Source organism: Oncorhynchus mykiss, chromosome 28, assembly GCF_013265735.2.
Source record: "Oncorhynchus mykiss isolate Arlee chromosome 28, USDA_OmykA_1.1, whole genome shotgun sequence".
Classification (NCBI taxonomy): Eukaryota; Metazoa; Chordata; class Actinopteri; order Salmoniformes; family Salmonidae; genus Oncorhynchus; species Oncorhynchus mykiss.
This window is the reverse complement of record NC_048592.1, coordinates 2919832-2946383: the sequence shown is the minus strand read 5'-3', so window position 1 is coordinate 2946383 and position 26552 is coordinate 2919832. Positions and strand designations below refer to the sequence as shown.

Here is a 26552-nt window from a genome sequence, read left to right as displayed (position 1 = left end):
TTAGCAATTAGCATCATCACCTGTCTGATGCAGCATGGTGGCTACTTGGCTGAAGCATGGGGTTGCTCCTCTGCATTGTTTACCACAAAGGGCTAATCGTTAGCTAGATCACAGACTCTAAATATCACCGTTGCTTGTTTAATGTCCTAAAAAATATATACTGGCAAGTTTATGCTTTCGATTGGCCGACGCGCAACCCGCAGTAATCTTTTATATTGTTATGCCAGACACAGAGATTGTAAAAACGATGCCAATTGTGCAAACATTTCAGTTGATAAAGAAATCTAACAGCACTTAAAAGTGGGATACCTACTGCTCTTTTCAATAATTGTCATCAAAACTGTTGTCTTTTCCCCGAGACTGAATTTAGGAATGTTGCGCAGTGGCTGGCCTTATTAGAACACATGTGTCTCTGCACAGCAATCAGCAGTGTGAGGGGTTGAGCACTCTTTACAGCCGACAGTTGATATTCAGCTCATACAGTGCCTTGCAAAAGTATTCGGCCCCCTTGAACTTTGCGACCTTTTGCCACATTTCAGGCTTCAAACATAAAGATATAAAACTGTATTTTTTTGTGAAGAATCAAGAACAAGTGGGACACAATCATGAAGTGGAACGACATTTATTGGATATTTCAAACTTTTTTAACAAATCAAAAACTGAAAAATTGGGCGTGCAAAATTATTCAGCCCCCTTAAGTTAATACTTTGTAGCGCCACCTTTTGCTGCGATTACAGCTGTAAGTCACTTGGGGTATGTCTCTATCAGTTTTGCACATCGAGAGACTGACATTTTTTTCCCATTCCTCCTTGCAAAACAGCTCGAGCTCAGTGAGGTTGGATGGAGAGCATTTGTGAACAGCAGTTTTCAGTTCTTTCCACAGATTCTCGATTGGATTCAGGTCTGGACTTTGACTTGGCCATTCTAACACCTGGATATGTTTATTTTTGAACCATTCCATTGTAGATTTTGCTTTATGTTTTGGATCATTGTCTTGTTGGAAGACAAATCTCTGTCCAAGTCTCAGGTCTTTTGCAGACTCCATCAGGTTTTCTTCCAGAATGGTCCTGTATTTGGCTCCATCCATCTTCCCATCAATTTAACCATCTTCCCTGTCCCTGCTGAAGAAAAGCAGGCCCAAACCATGATGCTGCCACCACCATGTTTGACAGTGGGGATGGTGTGTTCAGCTGTGTTGCTTTTACGCCAAACATAACGTTTTGCATTGTTGCCAAAAAGTTCAATTTTGGTTTCATCTGACCAGAGCACCTTCTTCCACATGTTTGGTGTGTCTCCCAGGTGGCTTGTGGCAAACTTTAAACAACACTTTTTATGGATATCTTTAAGAAATGGCTTTCTTCTTGCCACTCTTCCATAAAGGCCAGATTTGTGCAATATACGACTGATTGTTGTCCTATGGACAGAGTCTCCCACCTCAGCTGTAGATCTCTGCAGTTCATCCAGAGTGATCATGGGCCTCTTGGCTGCATCTCTGATCAGTCTTCTCCTTGTATGAGCTGAAAGTTTAGAGGGACGGCCAGGTCTTGGTAGATTTGCAGTGGTCTGATACTCCTTCCATTTCAATATTATCGCTTGCACAGTGCTCCTTGGGATGTTTAAAGCTTGGGAAATCTTTTTGTATCCAAATCCGGCTTTAAACTTCTTCACAACAGTATCTCGGACCTGCCTGGTGTGTTCCTTGTTCTTCATGATGCTCTCTGCGCTTTTAACGGACCTCTGAGACTATCACAGTGCAGGTGCATTTATACGGAGACTTGATTACACACAGGTGGATTGTATTTACCATCATTAGTCATTTAGGTCAACATTGGATCATTCAGAGATCCTCACTGAACTTCTGGAGAGAGTTTGCTGCACTGAAAGTAAAGGGGCTGAATAATTTTGCACGCCCAATTTTTCAGTTTTTGATTTGTTAAAAAAGTTTGAAATATCCAATAAATGTCGTTCCACTTCATGATTGTGTCCCACTTGTTGTTGATTCTTCACAAAAAAATACAGTTTTATATCTTTATGTTTGAAGCCTGAAATGTGGCAAAAGGTCACAAAGTTCAAGGGGGCCGAATACTTTCGCAAGGCACTGTAAATAAACAACATAGCTCATTAAGAGCATCTTCCCAGAAGTAACTATGGCCACCATTTTGTGTCTAGACAGTACTGACCTGAGCCAGGATGGCAGCCTTCTGACCCGCTGTGACCCGGATGGCCTGCTGTGTGACGGTCGCAGGGGACGACACTACGTGACCTGTGGAACTGGCCGCGCCCTGTTTCCCCACGCCCTGCGACGCCGGCTGGCCAACCAGAAACGTGCCCTGGAAAAGATCAATCAGAAACAGCTTGGTCGATACGACACTAAAAGATAATATCAACAGCAATGGGTTTTACCATACCATCTGAGAGTTTTTGTTAGAGCTTTTCTTGAAGAGTTTATAAGTATGGACCGGGTTGGTAACATGTATTTGTTGTTTATTAATTGGTTTATTCAACAGTTTGGTAATAAGGGTTGGTGGGATGAATGGGTGGCACATCGTGGTTGATAAATTTGAACATCCTCTTTGACACAATTAGTCAGCAGTTAGGGAGGAAGATAACAGGGGCGGGTGATTTCTTTAGTTAGGCTGTTTAAGGATGGAGGAGGGGTGTGTGTGTTTGTGTACACAAACACTCGCAAATGTGTGCATGAGCAAGTGTGTGGTTGGCCACATGAATTTGCTGCCACCGACCAGTGGAACGATGGAAAGGAAGAGGATGTCTAAATGTGTCCGTACTCTCTGCAGGCACACCGATGGCAACGGCTAAAGATTTTCCCAAAGGTTGGACTGACGTGAGAGTGAGAACAGCGAGCGGTGACATGAAATGATCTCTGCCCCAGATTTAGGTTTTCAGGTGGGAGGAAGAGAGGACGCACATACTTCATTAGGAGTTGTTGGAGACGGTATTGTTCTAGAGTTAAGAGCTGGATCATTGGCTCGATAATGAATGAATCTACTTCAGGGATATAGGAAGCAGCAGGCTCAATCACTACTGAAATGCTAAAGATAAGCTTTACTAAAGTAAATTACCCACAGAGAATGTACTTTATAAAGGGAAAAGTCTTCAAATAATCACTACCGGAATACTAAAGACAGACTTTACAAAATGAAAATCCCAGCCTTCATGAACACAAAACAGCAAAAATGTATTCTTTACGAAGAACAAAATCCGCTAGCAAGTAGTCTTTAAAATGAACAGGTGTGATGGATTTCAGAGACTGAAGAGAGTACTTTTATTCTACTCTGAGCACGACATGAGACTCTCCACAAGAATAAGACATGAAAGACAGCAGCTTGTTTCACTCAAAGATTAATCGAAGAGGATACAAGGGTGAACAGAGAGAGAGTGAGAAGATGTGATTATCAGTGTGTGTGTGTGTGTGTGTGTGTACCTGTGGGGTCTGTTTGAGGATGTATGATGTGTAGGAGAGGTTAGAGGGCAGGCTGCTGGATGAGGAGGTGGGGGTCTGGGAGCCAGAGCCTGTAGAGGAGCTGCCCTGGGACTGCTGACCTACACACACACAAACACAGAGAGAGACATCAGCATAATACAACATAAAAGGGTTTAGGTGGTGGGCACGGACGGACCGGCTATAGAGAACATTTCCTGTAATTCTACACATTTTGCCATGCAACTGAGAGAAAATGAAGCTAATTCCCTGCAATTCCATGCATTTTGCCATGGCTAATGCTTTATACTGCTAAATTCCTGCTAAATTCCTTATTTTGGTTATTGTCAATTCTCCCTGGATGTCTAGCTTTTATCTTGGTGATTGAGAATTCTCAAAGATTAATAAAAAATGTATAGGTCCATTATCTTTTCAACATACTTTATATCTTATTTCTCAGCGGGAATTGCGTATACTCACTTCTGAATCCCCACAATGTGTATCAAAGTAGTGTAGTGGAGGTATACGCCGTATCAACTATTAAGGCTGATGGAACAGATCAGAATGTTTAGCTTAAAATTATGATAAACTATCATCTTTTCACATTTTAAGAGCAGCAATGTGCACACAGCGGTAGGCCTACGGGCGAATGCTCCAAAATACAATTTGCTCACTGCAAATGAGTGCGGCCACATGGACAGAGATGGAAATATCCGTTTGAAATTGGTGAAATCTAAAGATGCAACATCATGGGATGCTAATATGACTACGATAAAGCCTTTGGCTGCTAGAAAGTGAAAGAAAGTTGAAAGAAAACCAATAGAACAGGAGAACATTTGAGGAAGTCTTTCTAAAATAATTGCCTCCGTGTTTCTATGGTGGGATTTTGGCTACAAGGTACTTTGAAGCAAGGTAAGACACACCTCATAATATGAAGTAAAACATCCAGGTTTAAAAAAATTAAGGAACAGGAGAAATATAGCGATGCTAACGATAGGCCTATCCGTCTTCTGGTAGATGGAAAGGACGTTCCCAAAAACCTTCTCTATTAAATGTTAACTAGCCTATGCCTACCTGGCAGAATGATGATATGATTACTTGCATCAATCCAGTGGCCATTTGTTTTGCAAAGTCGTGTGCTAAAGAAATGTCGCTTACCAAACAGAAGTGTTCTGTGCCTGCCCACTTCAATTGAAGGGTAACTACACTAAAAAAAAATCCACTTTTATTAGATTTGTCCCAGACCTCAAAAGTGGTCTCCTGATATGGTTCAAGCATTGCTGTGCATTTTCTTTTTTTTTATGTAATGGAAAAGCAGAAACCTGTGACTTTCTTTCTCAGTTGACAGCATCATTTATCCGTTTCAATAGTAGGCCTACTATTAGTCAGTACAGCTTGGGTTGACCTGACTGTGAAAGACGAAAATGGGATTTATCATTTTAGGTCATTCAGAGTTTATGTCACTGTTTCTCATAGAATTTTTCACACAGGGTGAAATGTGGAAGACACATTCCAGTTGAATACATTCAGTTGGACAACTCACTAGTTATCCCCCTTTCCCCTTCCCTCGCCGGGGGGTAGGGGGGAGTGAAGTTTAAGTATACCCACTTCTCCGGCACTGCACCACAGGTTTTAGTCGCTTTAGTTAACACTAAAATCATATTTCCAGCCCGCCCAAAGATTTCAATGGCAGAAATATCCCTGATAATACACCCAGAGACCCAAAGATTTTGGACGGACACATGTTCCTGGACACAGAGAGACATGCTTCAGCATAATACGCCTAGAGCAGGGCTCTCCAACCCTGTTCCTGGACACAGAGAGACATGCTTCAGCATAATACGCCTAGAGCAGGGCTCTCCAACCCTGTTCCTGGACACAGAGAGACATGCTTCAGCATAATACGCCTAGAGCAGGGCTCTCCAACCCTGTTCCTGGACACAGAGAGACATGCTTCAGCATAATACGCCTAGAGCAGGGCTCTCCAACCCTGTTCCTGGACACAGAGATACATGCTTCAGCATAATACACCTAGAGCAGGGCTCTCCAACCCTGTTCCTGGACACAGAGAGACATGCTTCAGCATAATACGCCTAGAGCAGGGCTCTCCAACCCTGTTCCTGGACACAGAGAGACATGCTTCAGCATAATACGCCTAGAGCAGGGCTCTCCAACCCTGTTCCTGGACACAGAGAGACATGCTTCAGCATAATAAACATAGAGCAGGGCTCTCCAACCCTGTTCCTGAACACGGAGAGACATGCTTCAGCATAATACGCCTAGAGCAGGGCTCTCCAACCCTGTTCCTGGACACAGAGAGACATGCTTCAGCATAATACGCCTAGAGCAGGGCTCTCCAACCCTGTTCCTGGACACAGAGAGACATGCTTCAGCATAATACACCTAGAGCAGGGCTCTACAACCCTGTTCTTGGACACTGAGAGACATGCGTCAGCATAATACAACCCTGTTCCTGGACACAGAGAGACATGCTTCAGCATAATACGCCTAGAGCAGGGCTCTCCAACCCTGTTCCTGGACACAGAGAGACATGCTTCAGCATAATACACCTAGAGCAGGGCTCTCCAACCCTGTTCCTGAACACAGAGAGACATGCTTCAGCATAATACACCTAGAGCAGGGCTCTCCAACCCTGTTCCTGGACACAGAGAGACATGCATCAGCATAATACACATAGAGCAGGGCTCTCCAACCCTGTTCCTGGACACAGAGAGACATGCTTCAGCATAATACACATAGAGCAGGGCTCTCCAACCCTGTTCCTGGACACAGAGAGACATGCTTCAGCATAATACGCCTAGAGCAGGGCTCTCCAACCCTGTTCCTGAACAGAGAGACATGCATCAGCATAATACGCCTAGAGCAGGGCTCTCGAACCCTGTTCCTGGACACAGAGAGACATGCTTCAGCATAATACGCCTAGAGCAGGGCTCGCCAACCCTGTTCCTGGACACAGAGAGACATGCTTCAGCATAATACGCCTAGAGCAGGGCTCTCCAACCCTGTTCCTGGACACAGAGAGACATGCATCAGCATAATACGCCTAGAGCAGGGCTCTCCAACCCTGTTCCTGGACACAGAGAGACATGCTTCAGCATAATACGCCTAGAGCAGGGCTCTCCAACCCTGTTCCTGGACACAGAGAGACATGCTTCAGCATAATACGCCTAGAGCAGGGCTCTCCAACCCTGTTCCTGGACACAGAGAGACATGCTTCAGCATAATACGCCTAGAGCAGGGCTCTCCAACCCTGTTCCTGGACACAGAGAGACATGCTTCAGCATAATACACCTAGAGCAGGGCTCTCCAACCCTGTTCCTGGACACAGAGAGACATGCGTCAGCATAATACAACCCTGTTCCTGGACACAGAGAGACATGCTTCAGCATAATACGCCTAGAGCAGGGCTCTCCAACCCTGTTCCTGGACACAGAGAGACATGCTTCAGCATAGTACGCCTAGAGCAGGGCTCTCCAACCCTGTTCCTGGACACAGAGAGACATGCTTCAGCATAATACACCTAGAGCAGGGCTCTCCAACCCTGTTCCTGGACACAGGGAGACATGCTTCAGCATAATACAACCCTCTTCCTGGACACAGAGAGACATGCTTCAGCATAATACACCTAGAGCAGGACTCTCCAACCCTGTTCTTGGACACAGAGAGACATACTTCAGCATAATACAACCCTGTTCCTGGAGAGCTACCATCCTGTAGGTTCAACCTTTGTCCTGGAGAGCTACCATCCTGTAGGTTCAACCCTGTTCCTGGAGAGCTACCATCCTGTAGGTTCACTCCAACCCTTTTCCTGGAGAGCTACCATCCTGTAGGTTCAACCCTGTTACCGGAGAGCTACCATCCTGTAGGTTCACGCCAACCCTGTTCCTGGAGAGCTACTATCCTGTAGGTTCAACCTTTTTCCTGGAGAGCTACCATCCTGTAGGTTCACTCCAACCCTGTTCCTGGAGAGCTACCATCCTGTAGGTTCAACCCTGTTCCTGGAGAGCTACCATCCTTTAGGTTCAAGCCTGTTCCTGGAGAGCTACCATCCTGTAGGTTCACAACATCCCTGTTCCTGGAGAGCTACCATCCTGTAGGTTCAACCCTGTTCCTGGAGAGCTATCATCCTGTAGGTTCACTCCAACCCTGTTCCTGGAGAGCTACTATCCTATAGGTTCAACCCTGTTCCTGGAGAGCTACTATCCTGTAGGTTCAACCCTGTTCCTGGAGAGCTACCATCCTGTAGGTTCACTCCAACCCTGCCCCTGGAGAGCTACCATCCTGTAGGTTCACTCCAACCCGGTTCCTGGAGAGTTACTATCCTGTAGGTTCAACCCTGTCCCTAGAGAGCTACCATCATGTAGGTTCACTCCAACCCTGTTCCTGGAGAGCTACCATCCTGTAGGTTCAACCCTGTTCCTGGAGAGCTACCATCCTGTAGGTTCACTCCAACCCTGTTCCTGGAGAGCTACCATCCTGTAGGTTCAACCCTGTTCCTGGAGAGCTACCATACTGTAGGTTCACCCCAACCCTGTTCCTGGAGAGCTACTATCCTGTAGGTACAATCCAACCCTGTTCCTGGGGAGCTACTATCCTGTAGGTCCAACCCAACCCTGTTCCTGGGGAGCTACTATCCTGTAGGTCCAATCATGTTCCTGGAGAGCTACCATTAAGTAGGTTCACTCTAACCCTGTTCCCGGAGAGCTACTATCCTGTAGGTTCACTCCAACCCTGTTCCTGGAGAGCTACCATCCTGTAGGTTCACTCCAACCCTGTTCCTGGAGAGATACCATCCTGTAGGTACAACCCTGTTCCTGGAGAGCTACCATCCTGTAGGTTCATTCCAACCCTGTTCCTGGAGAGCTACCATCCTGTAGGTTCAATCCTGTTCCTGGAGAGCTACCATTCTGTAGGTTCACTCCAACCCTGTTCCCGGGGAGCTACTATCCTGTAGGTCCAACCCTGTTACTGGAGAGCTACCATCCTGTAGGTTCTCTCCAACCCTGTTCCTGGAGAACTACCATCCTGTAGGTTCAACCCTGTTCCTGGAGAGCTACCATCCTGTAGGTTCAAATCTGTTCCTGGCGAGCTACCATCCTGTAGGTTCAACCCTGTTCCTGGAGAGCTACCATCCTGTAGGTTCAACTCTGTCCCTGGAGAGCTACCATCCTCTAGGTTTTCACTCCAACCGTAATCTAGCACACCTGATTCTAATAATAAACTGGTTGATCAGCTGAACCAGCTAAGTTACAACTGGGGATGGAGTGAAAACCTACAGATGGGTAGCTCTCCAGGAACAGGGATGGAAAACCCTGACCTAGAGACTGCTATCCTATACAGACATAGACACCTAAATAAACCTGCATTCATACACCAAAGAGGTGAAAAACCCCATGACATATTCACTATTCAGTGGGGGTTTGTTTATGTGACAAACTGGATTGGATACAAGGATAGGGTTGGAGAGGAAGAAGAAAATAGGAAATGAAAGGAGAGGAGTTGGTGAGGATAATGAGGTGTGTGTGTGTGTTACCTGCTGAGTTGGAAGCTCTGAGGATGGCTCCCTGGGGAATGAGAAGCAGCTTGCCCTTCCCTGATGGGTTCTTGCTGTTGGTGGTGAGGTACAGCTTGGTGCCCGGGGGCAGGTTGGCAAGGTTTGCCAGGTTGTTGGCTGGTAGCTGGAGGGTAGCCATCACTGTGGAGAGAGAGAGGGGGGAGAGAGTTTGTCTGTCAAGAGTGTTTGTTTGTGTTTACGTGTCTGCATGTCTCAAATAAACAGGCGCCTTTTCCCAATGTTTGTATGCGTGTGAACGAACAAAAGGGAAGTGACCCTCACCTCCGCTCTTTCCTGTTCCCCCTGCGGCCCCCGTTGCCTTAGCAACAACCTGCTGACCCACGATGCTACCAGCCGCTCCGCTGACGATGGCCTTGGCGACCCCCTGGGCGACCACCTGCTTCCCGCCAATCACCTTGGAAACGGAGGGGTTGCCCTTGGCGACCAGGATCTGTCCGCTGCTGATGGCCACCTGCTTCACCGCTGCCTGGAGGGCAGGGATACCCAGAACCTGGAGAGGGGGAACATTGGAAATGTAGTTTTACAGTTCAAAGCCTTTGCTCTTTGATACCGTGCTCACTGGCTGTGTGTGTGTGTGCATGTCAAATCAAAATTATGCTTATTGTTCACGTACACATTTTAGCAGATGTTACAGCGGGTGCAAATAAATGATTATGTTATTTGAGCCAAACAAAGCAGTACAATATCAAACAAGTACATAAACAAAATACAAAAAATGTATAAATCAATAAATGTCGGTATGAATACAATTAACAACCCAAATAGCACTGTTAGAGTAATCTAAATGCAATCTACACGTATCTACACAGGGTGAATTTACACTAGAAATACTAAGAATGATATGTACAGCAGTAGATATAGAGTGAGCTATTATATTATACATTTACGGTGAGTATAAACAGTATCATTAAATGCAATGTACAGTAGTAGAAATATTAGAATGAGCTATGTCGAGAATACAGTATTTAAATATACAGTACAAAACCACATGGCAAAATGGATAGAATTCCAGGAATTCTTCCGGACCAGAGTCTGGAATATAAATATATGTATTTAAGTGGTGCGTATAGACAGTATGTGAATAGTAAAGGTGTGTATAGCAGTAGTTACATAGGATGAGCCATGACTAGAAGTTCAAGTGTGTGTGTGTATGTGTCCGTGTGTGTGTCTGATACCTTGCTGGGTGGGGCCCCTGCCCCGCTGGCCCCTCCTGTCTGTTTCTGTGGCGACATGGAGATCACATGACCTCCTTTCACTGCGACAAATTGCTGCGTTGCTGCGGCGGCGGTCTGCTGGGCTGCCGTTACCGAGGAAACCATTTGCTGCTGGTGCTGAGTGGGAACCTCCCCCGGCTCCTGCTTGATAATGACCTGCAGAAGTCAGAGAAAGAACATTACCACAAGGACTACCAGTGCTAGAAGCAACCTTTTAAAAATTATTCACACCCCTTGACTTCTCCACATTTTGTTGTGTTACAGCCTGAATTTCAAAATGGATACAACTTAGATTTTTCTTGTCACTAGCCTACACACACAATACCCCATGAAGTCAAAGTGGAATTATGGTTTTTACAAGTTTTTGTACAAATTAATTAAAAATGAAATGCTGAAATGTCTTGAGTCAATAAGTATTCATTCCCTTTGTTGTGGCAAGCCTAAATAAGTTAATGAGTACACATTGTCACGTTCTGACCATCGTTTGTGTGTGTTTTCCTTGTTTTAGTGTTGGTCAGGACGTGAACTGGGTGGGCATTCTATGTTGGATGTCTTGTTTGTCTATTTCTATGTCTGGCCTGATATGGTTCTCAATCAGAGGCAGGTGTTAGTCATTGTCTCTGATTGGGAACCATATTTAGGTAGCCTGGGTTTCACTGTGTGTTTGTGGGTGATTGTCCTTAGTGTTAGTTTGCACCAGTTTAGGCTGTTTCGGTTTTCATTACGTTTATTATTTTGCACTGTTTTGTATTTAGATTCGTGTTGCTATAGTCACAATAAACATGGATCGTAATCTACACGCCGCATTTTGGTCCGACTCTCCTTCGTATGAAGACGAAACTCGTTACAGAATCACCCACCACCAACGGACCAAGCAGCGTGTCAACAGGCAGGAGCAGCGCGAGGAGATGCGCAATAAGGATTTCTGGACATGGGAGGAAATCCTCGACGGGAGAGGACCCTGGGCTAAACCAGGGGAGTGTAGCCGCACCAAGGTGCAGCAGGAGAAGGAACAGAGGCAGCAGCAGCAGGAGCAGCTGCAGTGGGAGAGGCTGCACCACCTGGAGAAATGGACATGGGAGGAAGAACTGGACGGTAAAGGACCCTGGGCTCAGCCTGGAGAATATCGCCGCCCCAAGGAAGAACTGGAGGCTGCGAAAGCTGAGAGGCGCAGATATGAGGAGGCAGCTCGACGTAGCGGATGGAAGCCTGAGAGGCAGCCCCAAAAATTTCTTGGGGGGGGGCTAACAGGGAGTATGGCTACGCCAGGTAGGAGACCTGGGCAGACTCCCTGTGTTTACCGGGGGGCTAGAGAGACCGGACAGGCACCGTGTTATGCAGTGGTGCGCACGGTGTCTCCAGTGCGGGTGCATAGCCCGGTGCGGTATATTCCAGCTCCGCGTGTCGGCCGGGCTAGATTGAGCGTCGAGCCTAATGCCATGAAGCCGGCTCTACGCAGCTGGTCCCCAGTGCGTCTCCTTGGGCCGGCTTACATGGCACCAGCCTTGCGCTCGGTGTCTCCGGTTCGCCTGCATAGCCCAGTGCGGGCTATTCCACCTCGCCGCACTGGCAGGGCGACCGTGAGCATTCAACCAGGTAAGGTTGGGCAGGCTCGGTGCTCAAGAGCTCCAGTGCACCTGCACGGTCCGGTTTTTCCAGTACCACCTCCACACCCCAGCCCTCCGGTAGCAGCTCCCCGCACCAGGCTTCCTGTGCGTGTCCTCGGCCCAGTACCACCAGTGCCAGCACCACGCATCAGGCCTACAGTGCGCCTCGCCTGTCCAGCGCTGTCAGAGCCTCCCTCCTCTTCAGCGCTGTCGGAGTCTCCCGCCTGTTTAGCGCTGTTAGAGCCTTCCTTCTCTACAGCGCTGCCGGAGTCTCCCGCCTGTTCAGAACTGCCAGTTAGCATAGAGCTGCCAGTTAGCATAGAGCTGCCAGTTAGCATAGAGCTGCCAGTTAGCATAGAGCTGCCAGTTAGCATAGAGCTGCCAGTTAGCTTAGAGCTGCCAGTCTGCAAGGAGCTGCCAGTCTGCATGGAGCTGCCAGTCTGCAAGGAGCCGCCAGAGCTGCCTGTCTGCAGGATGCCGCCAAAGCTGCCAGTCTGCAAGGAGTCGCCAGAGCTGCCAGTCTGCAAGGAGCCGCCAGAGCTGCCAGTTAGCATGGAGCAGCCAGGGCCGCCAGTCAGCATGGAGCAGCCAGGGCCGCCAGTCAGCATGGAGCAGCCAGGGCCGCCAGTCAGCATGGAGCAGCCAGGGCCGCCAGTCAGCATGGAGCAGCCAGTCAGCATGGAGCAGCCAGAGCAGCCAGTCAGCATGGAGCAGCCAGAGCTGCCAGTCAGCATGGAGCAGCCAGTCAGCATGGAGCAGCCAGAGCTGCCAGTCAGCATGGAGCAGCCAGAGCTACCAGTCATCATGGAGCAGCCAGTCAGCATGGAGCAGCCAGAGCTGCCAGTCGACCAGACTCTTCCAGAGCTGCCAGTCGACCAGACTCTTCCAGAGCTGCCAGTCGACCAGACTCTTCCAGATCTGCCAGTCGACCAGACTCTTCCAGATCTGCCAGTCGACCAGACTCTTCCAGATCTGCCAGTCGACCAGACTCTTCCAGATCTGCCAGTCGACCAGACTCTTCCAGATCCGCCAGTCGACCAGACTCTTCCAGATCCGCCAGTCGACCAGACTCTTCCAGATCCGCCAGTCGACCAGACTCTTCCAGATCCGCCAGTCGACCAGACTCTTCCGGATCCGCCAGTCGACCAGACTCTTCCGGATCCGCCAGTCGACCAGACTCTTCCGGATCCGCCAGTCGACCAGACTCTTCCGGAACCTCCAGTCGACCAGACTCTTCCGGAACCGCCAGTCGACCAGACTCTTCCGGAACCGCCAGCCGACCAGACTCTTCCGGAACCGCCAGCCGACCAGACTCTTCCGGAACCGCCAGCCAGCCAGGATCTGCCGGATCCAACCACCTGCCTGAGCTTCCTCTCAGTGCTGAGCTTCCTCTCAGTGCTGAGCTTCCTCTCAGTGCTGAGCTACCCATCAGTCCCGAACTACCTCTGTCCCGAGCTGCCCCTCTGTCCCGAGCGGTCTTTAAGGAGGGTAACCTATCTAGGGACGCTAAGGAGGTGGACTAAAACTGTTATGGAGTGGGGTCCACGTCCAGCGCCAGAGCCGCCACCGCGGACAGATGCCCACCCACACCCTCCCCCATAGGTTTAAGTTGTGCGTCCGGAGTCCGCACCTTGGAGGGGGGGTACTGTCACGTTCTGACCATCGTTTGTGTGTGTTTTCCTTGTTTTAGTGTTGGTCAGGACGTGAACTGGGTGGGCATTCTATGTTGGATGTCTTGTTTGTCTATTTCTATGTCTGGCCTGATATGGTTCTCAATCAGAGGCAGGTGTTAGTCATTGTCTCTGATTGGGAACCATATTTAGGTAGCCTGGGTTTCACTGTGTGTTTGTGGGTGATTGTCCTTAGTGTTAGTTTGCACCAGTTTAGGCTGTTTGGGTTTTCATTACGTTTATTATTTTGCACTGTTTTGTATTTAGATTCGTGTTGCTATAGTCACAATAAACATGGATCGTAATCTACACGCCGCATTTTGGTCCGACTCTCCTTCTCATAAAGAAAACCGTTACACACATTTGCTAAACAAGTCACATAAGTTGCATGGACTCAATAATGCAATAACAGTGTTTAACATGATTTTTGAATGACTACCTCATCTCTGTACCCCACACATACAATTATCTTTAAAAGTCCCTCAGTCGAGCAGTGAATTTCAAACACAGATTCAAACCACAAAGACCAGGAAGGTTGTCCAACGCCTCACAGAGGGCACCTATTGGAATATAGGTCAAAATAAAGCAGACATTGAATATCTCTTTGAGCATGGTGAAGTTAAATTAAATGGTGTATTGATGGTGTATCAATACAAGCAGTCACTACAAAGATACAGGGGTCCTAACTCAGTTGCCGCAGAGGAAGGAAACTGCTCAGGGATTTCCCCATGAGGCCAATGGTGACTTTAAGACAGATACAGAGTTTAATGACTGGATGAATCACAAACATTGCAGAAAGGGTGGCTACTTTGAAGAATGTATAATATAAAATATATTTGGATTTGTTTAACACTTTTTTGGTTATTACATGATTCCATATGTGTTATTTCATAGTTGTGATGTATTCACTATTATTCTACAATGTAGAATATTGTAAAAATAAAGAAAAACCCTTGAATGAGTAGGTGTGTCCAAACTTTTGACTGGTACTGTATATTTACTACAACTATTGCAAGACCTGAAAATGGTTGTCTAACAATGATCAAGAACCAATTTCACAGTTTGAAGCATTTAAAAAAAATAATAAATGGACAAATGCTGCACAAAACAGGTGTGGAAAGCACTTAGAGACTTACCCAGAAAGACTCACAGATGTAATTGCTTCAAAAATATATATTTTTTAACCCACTTTGAATTCAGGCTGTAAACAGAACAAAATGTGGAATAAGTCAAGAGGTATTAAAATTCTGTCCCCTTCAAAACAGGATAGAAAAAAATAGCAAAGCAAAAAAGAGTGAGCACTCACCATTGGTTAGTTAATACAATAAGTCAATATCATTGTTGTGATTAGGCATTGGTTTTAATAACAGCGACTGACAGATCACAAAGGACCCTGCTTTATTTTCAGCCCCCGCAGAGAGAGAAGGCTTGGTGCTGCCCAGCAGAGAAATAAACAGTGCTGTGGGTTCAGGTTTGATGCTGAGTATCACAGCAGCACCACGTTCCTGCCTAAAGTACTGTCGGAATTCATCTGCCCTGAAATTGGGTTTCATCATCTGTGGAGAGTTTGGGGAGTGGGTTGATTTTATTACAGGGGTTTGACACCATCTCTGTGTGTTTTTTGGGGGTTTTACTATCCTTGTGGGGACCAGAAGTCCTCAAAAGGATAGTACAAGGAACATTCTGACCTGTGGGTCCCCACAAGGAAAAAGGCTATTTTAGGCTTAGGAGTTAGGGATACAATTAGGGTTAGGTTTAAGTTAGGTTAAGGGTTACATTTAGGGGTTAGGGAAACAATTAGGGTTAGGTTTAAGTTAGGTTAAGGGTTACATTTAGGGGTTAGGGAAACAATTAGGGTTAGGTTTAAGTTAGGTTAAGGGTTACATTTAGGGGTTAGGGAAACAATTAGGGTTAGGTTTAAGTTAGGTTAAGGGTTACATTTAGGGGTTAGGGAAACAATTAGGGTTAGGTTTAAGTTAGGTTAAGGGTTACATTTAGGGGTTAGGGAAAGTATAATTTTTAATGGGAATCAATTGTTTGGTCCCCACAAGGAGAGCAAAACAAACACGTGTGTTTAGATATAGAACCTTGCAGTTATTCCCTCTGCAATGCAATTCCCTTTTAGAATGATGTCCCAGTTAAATGTCTTGCCAAGTGGCTGCCTACAGCTGCTGAAGATAGCACCCTGGCAGACTGGCACACTATTAATAATACACAGAGCGAGAGAGCGAGAAAGAGAGCGAGAGAGAGAGTGTTGTTCAAGGGAGGGAGTGTCTACAGAGACAGGAAGTCTCTATACCACACAGACTGCTGGGTTGGCTCTGACATAAATCTCCTGGAAGCTCAACACTGTTAGGTCTGAACGAGTTCTATGAAAAGTACTCATGACAGGTTAAGACTTTGGTTATCAAAGTCATTCATGGAAGACTCCTGTGTATTCAGGGTTTAAAATGGAAAGGGGCAATCTGCAGTTTAAATAATAACAAGGCATATCCCACCACTTGGGTAAAAAGCTAAGGGGTTGGGGCTGGAGAAATGTAACCACTCTCATACTCATAGACATTGCCAAAAGTATGTGGACACCTGCCTGTCGAACATCACAGGCCAAAATCATGGGAATTAATACGGCGTTGGTCCCCCCTTTGGTGCTATAACTGCCTCCACTCTTCTGGGAAGGCTTACACTAGATGTTGGAATATTGCTGTGGGGACTTGGTTCCATTCAGCCACAAGATTATTAGTGAGTTCGGACACTGTTGTTGGGCATTTAGGCCTGGCTCGCAGTCGGCGTTCCAATTCATCCCAAAGGTGTTAGATGGGGTTGAGATCAGGGCTCTGTGCAGGCCAGTCAGGTTTTTCCACACTGATCTTGACAAACATTTCTGTTTACAGGGGCATTGTCATGCTGAAACAGGACAGGGCCTTCCCCAAACTGTTGACACAAAGTTGGAAGCATAGAATCGTTGTATTGCTGCAGCGTTAAGATTTCTCTTCACTGGAACTAAGGGGCCTAGCAAGAGCCATGAAAAACAGCCCAAGACCATTATTCCTCCTCCACCAAACTTTACAGTTGGCACTATGCATTGGGGCAGGTAGCTTTATCCCACTCCAGCCAACGCTTGGCATTGCGCATGGTGATCTCAAGCTAGTGTGTGGTTGCTGGCCATGAAAACCAATTTTATGAAGATCCATAACAAACAGTTATTGTGCGGGCGTTGCTTCCAGAGGCAGTTTGGACCTCGGTAGTGTGTTGCAACCGAGGACAGACCATTTTTAAACACAATGCGCTTCAGCACTGCTAGTTGATGATAATCCTAGTCATATTAGTAACTCTGCTAGTTGATGATAATCCTAGTCATTTTAGTAACCCTGCTAGTTGATGACAATCCTAGTCATATTAGTAACCCTGGTAGTTGATGATAATCCTAGTCATATTAATAACCCTGCTAGTTGATGATAATCCTAGTCATATTAGTAACCCTGCTAGTTGATGATAATCCTAGTCATATTAGTAACCCTGCTAGTCGATGATAATCCCAGTCATATTAGTAACTCTGCTGGTTGATGCCAATCCTAGTCATATTAGTAACCCTGGTAGTTGATGATAATCCTAGTCATGTTAGTAACCAACCCATGCTAGTTGATGATAATCCTAGTCATATTAGTAACCCTGCTAGTCGATGATAATCCCAGTCATATTAGTAACTCTGCTGGTTGATGCCAATCCTAGTCATATTAGTAACCCTGGTAGTTGATGATAATCCTAGTCATGTTAGTAACCAACCCATGCTAGTTGATGATAATCATAGTCATATTAGTAACCCTGCTAGTTGATGATAATCCTAGTCATATTAGTAACCAACCCATGCTAGTTGATGATAATCCTAGTCATATTAGTAACCCTGCTAGTTGATGATATTCCTAGTCATATTAGTAACCCTGGTAGTTGATGATAATCCTAGTCATATTAGTAACCCTGGTAGTTGATGATAATCCTAGTCATGTTAGTAACTAACCCATGCTAGTTGATGATAATCCTAGTCATATTAGTAACCCTGCTAGTTGATGATAATCCTAGTCATATTAGTAACCAACCCATGCTAGTTGATGATAATCCTAGTCATATTAGTAACCCTGCAGGTTGATGATAATCTTAGTCATGTTAGCAACGCTGCTAGTTGATGATAATCCTAGTCATATTAGTAACCCTGCTAGTTGATGATAATCCTAGTCATATTAGTAACCCTGCTAGTTGATGACAATCCTAGTCATATTAGTAACCCTGCTAGTTGATGATAATCCCAGTCATATTAGTAACCCTGCTAGTTGATGAAAATCCTAGTCATATTAGCAACCAACCCATGCTAGTTGATGATAATCCTCGTCATATTAGTAACCCTGCTAGTTGATGACAATCCTAGTCATATTAGAAACCAACCCATGCTAGATGATGATAATCCTAGTCATATTAGTAACCCTGCTAGTTGATGATAATTCTAGTCATATTAGTAACCCTGCTAGTTGATGATAATCCTAGTCATATTAGTAACCCTGCTAGTTGATGATAATCCTAGTCATAGTATTAACCCTGCTAGTTGATGATAATCTTAGTCATATTAGTAACCCTGCTAGTTGATGATAAATAATCCTAGTCATATTAGTAACCCTGCTAGTTGATGATAATCCTAGTCATATTAGTAACCCTGCTAGTTGATGATAATCCTAGACATATTAGTAACCCTGGTAGTTGATGATAATCCTAGTCATATTAGTAACCATGCTAGTTGATGATAATCCTAGTTATATTAGTAACCCATGTTAGTTGATGTATCTTTCTTAATTTCTGTGACATGAAACCGCTCCAGCATACTCTGCGCTTTGAGAATGGGGTTTTCCGCTAATTGCATTTGGGAACATTTGCGCACATTCTACAGGCATGTGCACATTCTTACGCTTATAATTGTTGTATGAATTAATATATTTTTCCACCGTAATTACACCAACAATCACAAATGACGGATGAGCTTGCTTTGTAATGTTTATAACACAACACAATATTACTAGTAAGAAGTTGTGGTATATTACTCATTTCAATTTATTTTCTTTTAACCAGTGTATGTTAAAATAAATTATTTACTTACAATAGTAAAAATTAAACAGATAAACAGTTCTACAACTGAACATCAAGAATCAGTGCCTGCCCAGCCACAAAATGCAAAAGTATAAAATTGTGTGTATAAATGGTTTTTGGAGTGTTCCATGCTCAATAAATCACAACGTACCCAAAATATTTGAGTCATTAGATGAGACAAAAATGTTCAGCTGCCCCATTAAGGGGCGGGCCATTACCGTGATAAAGGCACTCAGTAGCTGTGTTCGAATACCCATACTAACATATTGTATTCTACATACTTAATGAGTATATACTACATTCTATTTGTTAATTTTAGTATACTGTAAATTAACATTATCCTTCAGTTGAGCGTACTAGCCCTTCACCCGTCTACCGGAAGTTGATGCTGTTGCTATGCAACCTCTTGCTAGCGTAACAAATTACTAGTTAGACATTTTACGAATTTGGGTGTGTTCTTAAATTCAATCTGAGTGCCAGAGTGCACTCGTAAATTCAGAGCGTTGTCAGATGGTCCGTTTGTGAATTCAGAGCGTTGTCAGATGGTCCGTTTGTAAATTCAGAATGTTGTCAGATGGTTCGTTTGTAAATTCAGAGCGTTGTCAGATGGTCCGTTTGTAAATTCAGAGCATTGTCAGATGGTCCGTTTGTAAATTCAGAGCGTTGTCAGATGGTCCGTTTGTAAATTCAGAGCGTTGTCAGATGGTCCGTTTGTAAATTCAGAGCGTTGTCAGATGGTCCGTTTGTAAATTCAGAGCGTTGTCAGATGGTCCGTTTGTAAATTCAGAGCGTTGTCAGATGGTCCGTTTGTAAATTCAGAGCGTTGTCAGATGGTCCGTTTGTAAATTCAGAGCGTTGTCAGATGGTCCGTTTGTAAATTCAGAGCGTTGTCAGATGGTCCGTTTGTAAATTCAGAGCGTTGTCAGATGGTCCGTTTGTGAATTCAGAGCGTTGTCAGATGGTCCGTTTGTGAATTCAGAGCGTTGTCAGATGGTCCGTTTGTAAATTCAGAGCGTTGTCAGATGGTCCGTTTGTAAATTCAGAGCGTTGTCAGATGGTCCGTTTGTAAATTCAGAGCGTTGTCAGATGGTCCGTTTGTAAATTCAGAGCGTTGTCAGATGGTCCGTTTGTAAATTCAGAGCGTTGTCAGATGGTCCGTTTGTAAATTCAGAGCGTTGTCAGAAGGTCCGTTTGGAAATTCAGAGCGTTGTCAGATGGTCCGTTTGGAAATTCAGAGTGTTGTCAGACGGTCCGTTTGTAAATTCAGAGCGTTGTCAGATGGTCCGTTTGTAAATTCAGAGCGTTGTCAGATGGTCCGTTTGTAAATTCAGAGCGTTGTCAGATGGTCCGTTTGTAAATTCAGAGCGTTGTCAGATGGTCCGTTTGTAAATTCAGAGCGTTGTCAGATGGTCCGTTTGTAAATTCAGAGCGTTGTCAGATGGTCCGTTTGTAAATACAGAATGTTGTCAGATGGTCCGTTTGGAAATTCAGAGCGTTGTCAGATGGTCCGTTTGGAAATTCAGAGCGTTGTCAGATGGTCCGTTTGTAAATTCAGAGCGTTGTCAGATGGTCCGTTTGTAATCTCAAGCGTTGTCAGATGGTCCGTTTGTAAATTCAGAGCGTTGTCAGATGGTCCGTTTGTAAATTCAGAGCGTTGTCAGATGGTCCGTTTGTAAATTCAGAGCGTTGTCAGATGGTCCGTTTGTAAATTCAGAGCGTTGTCAGATGGTCCGTTTGTAAATTCAGAGCGTTGTCAGATGGTCCGTTTGTAAATTCAGAGCGTTGTCAGATGGTTTGTTTGTAAATTCAGAGCGTTGTCAGATGGTCCGTTTGTAAATTCAGAGCGTTGTCAGACGGTCCGTTTGTAAATTCAGAGCGTTGTCAGACGGTCCGTTTGTAAATTCAGAGCGTTGTCAGATGGTCCGTTTGTAAATTCAGAGCGTTGTCAGATGGTCCGTTTGTAAATTCAGAGCGTTGTCAGATGGTCCGTTTGTAAATTCAGAGCGTTGTCAGATGGTCCGTTTGTAAATTCAGAGCGTTGTCAGATGGTCCGTTTGTAAATTCAGAGCGTTGTCAGATGGTCCGTTTGTAAATTAAGAGCGTTGTCAGATGGTCCGTTTGTAAATTCAGAGCGTTGTCAGATGGTCCGTTTGTAAATTCAGAACGTTGTCAGATGGTCCGTTTGTAAATTCAGAGCGTTGTCAGATGGTCCGTTTGTAAATTCAGAGCGTTGTCAGATGGTCCGTTTGTAAATTCAGAGCGTTGTCAGATGGTCTGTTTGTAAATTCAGAATGTTGTCAGATGGTCCGTTTGTAAATTCAGAGCGTTGTCAGATGGTCCGTTTGGAAATTCAGAGCGTTGTCAGATGGTCCGTTTGTAAATTCAAGCGTTGTCAGATGGTCCGTTTGGAAATTCAGAGCGTTGTCAGATGGTCCGTTTGGAAATTCAGAGCGTTTAGTTCTCGGAGCGCACACTGGACGCTCGGGCTGAGGAGTAGGGTTGATTTGAGCGTTCTGACCTTACAACAGCAGTCAAGCACCCAAGCTAACATTGGCTAGCTTGCTAGACACAAATGAGAAGACTCTGACCATTTTACTCGCCCTAGCAGAGCTGGTTAGGCTGTTTTCATGTTATCTAGAGCGTTGGTGACTAACTGTGCTGCTGGCAACAATTTAATTACGCTTTTTTGCAGATGTTTACTGACACCGGCCATATTTGACGGGTGTTGAGCGCTCTTAAAATCATTATTCTGCGCTCTAGTAATCAGACGAGAGTGCTCTGAAATCGGAGTAGATAGCCAGAGCGAATTTACGAAAGCACCCATTGAAAACGCACAACGACTATACCATTTAGCTAAACTAAGAATGACGGGAATAACCAAGTCAATAAACGTTGGGTCGTTAGTTAGATAGCCTATAGTTAATATACTGGCAAGTTTGATATAGAAGTAGCTAGCTAACATACCGGTACATACTGCTGTAATGATATGCTATGTGGTTCGTAAGGACAGCGTAGTTAACAAATTTTCAACCAACATATGCTATGTCGTTATGAAAAGTAATTACTTTATTACACTGCTTTAACTAATTATAATAAATGTTGAACAATGAACTTGTATCCGCTCTCGTTGTACTTTGTCTGCATATTTCCGCCAAATCTGAAAACGATGTGAAGCCACGCCCATTTCCTGAAGAACTGCATATGGGCCCTAAAGTACAGAAATAGTGTCCTCTGCGTATATACTTCATATTTTGGCGAATGTAGTACGACATCCGAGAACTTTTGGCATACTAACTATATCCATACTATGACCAATAAGCATACTATATACTCAATTCAAATCACAAATTGCACAGTTAGTGCAGTTAGTATGAGTATTCAAACACAGCTAGTGTGATTCTGTTTATTTGTGTATAATGTGAAGCACAAATAAGCATCTAATGACTCACTTAGCTGTTCTATGAGTTGTCTGAGGCAGGTGTTAGATTACGTGTGTTTTCAAGTGCAATGTTAATAACAATGGTTTTGGTACACAGTTCTGAGATTTAACAATGCTCCTGTGAAGGTTCTAACAATGAACTTAGCCATAAGATGCTTTTGGGAAATCGGCCCTGGATATTAAACGGTTTTCCTGAATATTTTACCGCGGTGACCCAGCCATTGTCTATGTCAGCTCTGTGTAACTCACCTTGACCCCTGAGGACAGGAAGCTGCCTGTGTGAACCTTGGGGGCCGGAGAGCGAGTCCCCTGGGCCGCAACCGACTGCTTGGCTGTGGGACTTCCTGTAAGACAGAGACCCATCATCCAATTATCAAAAATGTATTTTGGTCACTGCCTGAGACTGGTTCCGGTAATGACATCTGTCAGGTTCACAGTGATACTGAATTCAAAAGCTTTAGGTGGGTTACAGCACTAAAACGAAGCTATTGAGAGAAAAAGAGAAACTAAGGAAAACTAAGTGAATCAGCTCAAACTCCAACATCAGCTTGAAACAACCTGGAACACTTTAAACCCCTCCGCCCGCCCTGGATCAGTTGAAACTAAGCGTTGGTGGATGTATGGGATATGGGAGAGGCTGTGTGGGAGAGCAGAGCACATGACTGGAATGTGAATGGGAGCTACAAAGCGCTGAAGTACAGCAGTGGGAGAATGTGATTTCACTGTGCTCCACTTGAGACTGACACTGATACATTGAACGGCCAAATGCCAACACACACATTCTGTAATTGAATTTACAATGAAGCGTAGCCTAGTCAGTATACACCAGGGATGGGCAACTGGCAGCCCTGTGCACAAAATAATGTAGGCCCCGGATCAAATTACAAAAACAAAAAATATATACAATGCATTCGGAAAGAATTCAGACCCGATTACTTTTTACACATTTTTTAAGCTACAACCTCATTCTAAAATGGATTAAATATATTTTTTTCCTCATCAACCAACACACAATACCCCATAATGACAAAGCAAAAAAAAGGTTTTTAGATAATAATAAAAAACAACAGGAAAAACATATTTACATAAGTATTCAGACCATTTTGAGACTCGAAATTGAGCTCAGGTGCATCCTGTTTCCACTGATCATCCATGAGATGGTTCTACAAGTTGATTGGAGTCCACCTGTGGTAAATTCAATTGATTGGACATGATTTGGCACACACCTGTCTATATAAGGTCCCACAGAGTCAGAGAAAAAAACAAGCCATGAGGTTGAAGGAATTGTCCGTAAAGCTCCGAGACAGGATTGTGTTGAGGCACAGATCTGAGGAAGGGTACCTAAAAAATTCTGCAGAATTGAAGGTCCCCAAGAACACAGTGGCCTCCATCTTCCTAGAGCTCACCGCACAGCCAAACTGAACAATCAGGGGGAGAAGGGCCTTGGTCAGGGAGGAGACCAAGAACCCGATGGTCACTCTGACAGAGCTCCAGAGTTCCTCTGTGGAGATGGGAAAACCTTCCAGAAGGACAAACATCTCTGCACCTCTCCACCAATCAGGCCTTTATGGTAGAGTGGCCAGAGGGAAGCAACTCATCAGTAAAAGGCACGACAGCCTGCTTGGAGTTTGCCAAGAGGTCTAAAGGACTCTGACCAAGAAAGAAGATTCTCTGGTCTGGTGAAACCAAGGTGAGCCACCCTTTGCCTTGATGACAGCATAGCACACTCTTGGCATTCTCTCAACCAGTTTCATGAGATAGTTACCTGGTATGTATTTCAGTAAACAGGTCTGCCTTAAGTTAATTTGTGGAATTTCTTTCCTTCTTAAAGCGTTTGAGCCAATCAGTTGTGTTGTGACAAGATAGGGGTGGTATACAGAAGACAGCCTTATTTGGTAAAAGACTAAGTCCATATTATGGAAAGAACAGCTCAAATAAGCAAAGAAAAACGACAGTCATCATTACTTTAAAACATGAAGGTCAGTCAATCTGGAAAATTACAAGAACTTTGAAAGTTTCTTCAAGTGCAGTCGCAAAAACCGCTATGATCAAACTGGCTCTCATGAGGACCGCCACAGGAAAGGAAGACCCAGAGTCACCTCTGCTGCAGAGGATAAGTTCATTATAGTGAACTGCACCTTAGATTGCAGCCCAAATAAATGCTTCACAGAGTTCAAGTAACAGACACATCTCAACATCAACTGTTCTGAGAAGACTGCGTGAATCAGGCCTTCATAGTTGAATTGCGGCAAAAAAACAACAACTAACGGACACCAATAATAAGAAGAGACTTGCTTGGGCCAAGAAACTCGAGCAATGGACATTAGACTGGTGGAAATCTGTTCTTCGGTCTGATGAGTCTGATTAAGATTTTTGGTGCTGTGTCTTTGTGAGTCACAGAATAGGTGAACGGATGATCTTCGCATATGTCGTTCCCACCGTGAAGCATGGAGAAAGAGGTGTGATGGTGTAGGGGTTCTTTGCTGGTGACACTGTCTGTGATTTATTTAGAATTCAAGGCACACTTAACCAGCATGGCTACCACATCATTCTACAGCGATACACCATCCATTAGATGACCTGGCACCCACAATCTCCCGACCTCAACCCAATTGAGATGGTTTGGGATGAGATGGACCGCAGAGTGAAGGACAAGCAGTCAACAAGTGCTCAGCATAAGTAAGAACTCCTTCTAGACTCTTGGAAAAGCATTCCTCATAAAGCTGGTTGAGAAAATACCAAGAGTGTGCAAAGCTGTCATCAAGGCAAAGGGTGGCTAATTTGAAGATTCTTAGATAAACCCAGCAAAAAAAGAAACGTCCTCTCACTGTCAACTGCGTTTATATTCAGCAAACGTAACGTGTAAATATTTGTATGAACATAACAAGATTCAACAACAGACATAAACTGAACAAGTTCCACAGACATGTGACTAACATAAAAGGAATAATGTGTCCCTGAACAAAGGGGGGGTCAAAATCAAAAGTAAAAGTCAGTATCTAGTGTGGCCACCAGCTGCATTAAGTACTGCAGTGCAACTCCTCCTCATGGACTGCACCAGATTTGCCAGTTCTTGCTGTGAGATGTTACCCCGCTCTTCCACCAAGGCACCCTCCGATCCAATTTATTGCCCTGGCCACATCTGTAGTCCTCATGCCTCCTTGCATCATGCCTAAGGCACGTTCACACAGATGAGCAGGGACCCTGAGCATCTTTCTTTTGGTGTTTTTCAAAGTCAGTAAAAAGGCCTCTTTAGTGTCCTAAGTTTTCATAACTGTGATCTTCATTGCCTACCGTCTGTAAGCTGTTAGTGTCTTAACGATCGTTCCACAGGTAAATGTTTATTAATAGTTTATGGTTCATTGAACAAGCACTGGAAACAGTGTTTAAACCCTTTACAATGAAGATCTGTGAAGTTATTTGGATTTTTACAAATGATCTTGAAAGAAAGGGTCCTGAAAAAGGGATGTTTCTTTTTTTGCTGAGTTTATAAAATATGTTTTGATTTGTTTAACACTTTTTGGTTACTACATAATTCCATGTGTGTTATTTCATAGTTTTGATGTCTTCACTATTATTCTACAATGTAGAAAATAGTAAAAATAAAGAAAAACCCTTGAATGAGTAGGTGTGTCCAAACGTTTGACTGGTACTGTATATATATTTTTTGGAACTCAGTCAGGGTCTCAATTTACTGTAGAATACACAAGGTGCTATTTCCAACTTAGGTTGTGCATCAGCAGTTTTGCTCTTGTTATGTCAGTCACTCAAACAGCCCGTGTCAGTTAACTTTTTTTTAGATTGGTAAGTTCCTCTAAACAGTGACTTCAACTCATAGTAATCATGGTCGAATTCCCAACCGAGGGTCGCCCATTGATTTTGTTAGTCACTCTCACTCAGACACCATATTAAAAACTGCAAACATTTCTCTCCACCTATGGCAAAATGTGTAGAATTGCAGAACATTTGCTGTAAAACTGCACATTTTTCTCTCTGCCCCATACTAATTTCACTTAGGGCCCCCAAAAGGCTAGCGATAGACTCTGACTGCATGTGTGGGTCTGCATGTGGGTACGCACTGCAGCCCCTCATGAGTTCAGATTTTTTTGTGGCCACCACCCCCATCAAAGTTACTGGTATACACAAACCCAAAATAATTCCTCAATCTCACACACAGCCTCCCACGCTGTATACCTGCGAGGACTATAAATAGCAATCTGACTCACAAGCACACACACACCTCTGAATGTCTAACCCCCTCCCCCCGCACTGTCCAGTAATCTGTCCCGGACACTGAGCCACGGAACACAGCAGTAGTTCCTGTCACAATGGAAGCCCCTCTCATACCATCAAAAAGTAATCTGTCCCGGACACTGAGCCACGGAACACAGCAGTACAGCAGTAGTTCCTGTCACAATGGAAGCCCCTCTCATACCCTCAAAAAGTAATCTGTCCCG

At 44.7% G+C, this 26552-nt stretch overlaps 1 protein-coding gene across 6 annotated transcripts in view; it reads right to left on the bottom strand.

The window, feature by feature from the left end:
• yeats2 (YEATS domain containing 2) overlaps positions 1-26552 on the bottom strand; it is a 68815-nt gene that overhangs the window by 23215 nt on the left and 19048 nt on the right. For all 6 annotated transcript variants that reach the window (XM_021588797.2, XM_021588798.2, XM_036965947.1 and 3 more), the window contains 6 exons: positions 22345-22439; positions 10211-10405; positions 9297-9525; positions 8994-9155; positions 3443-3561; positions 2181-2330 (listed from right to left, as the gene is read on the bottom strand). In XM_021588797.2, coding sequence (XP_021444472.2) covers positions 2181-2330; positions 3443-3561; positions 8994-9155; positions 9297-9525; positions 10211-10405; positions 22345-22439 — 950 coding nt within the window. The remainder of the gene's footprint in view (positions 1-2180; positions 2331-3442; positions 3562-8993; positions 9156-9296; positions 9526-10210; positions 10406-22344; positions 22440-26552) is intronic.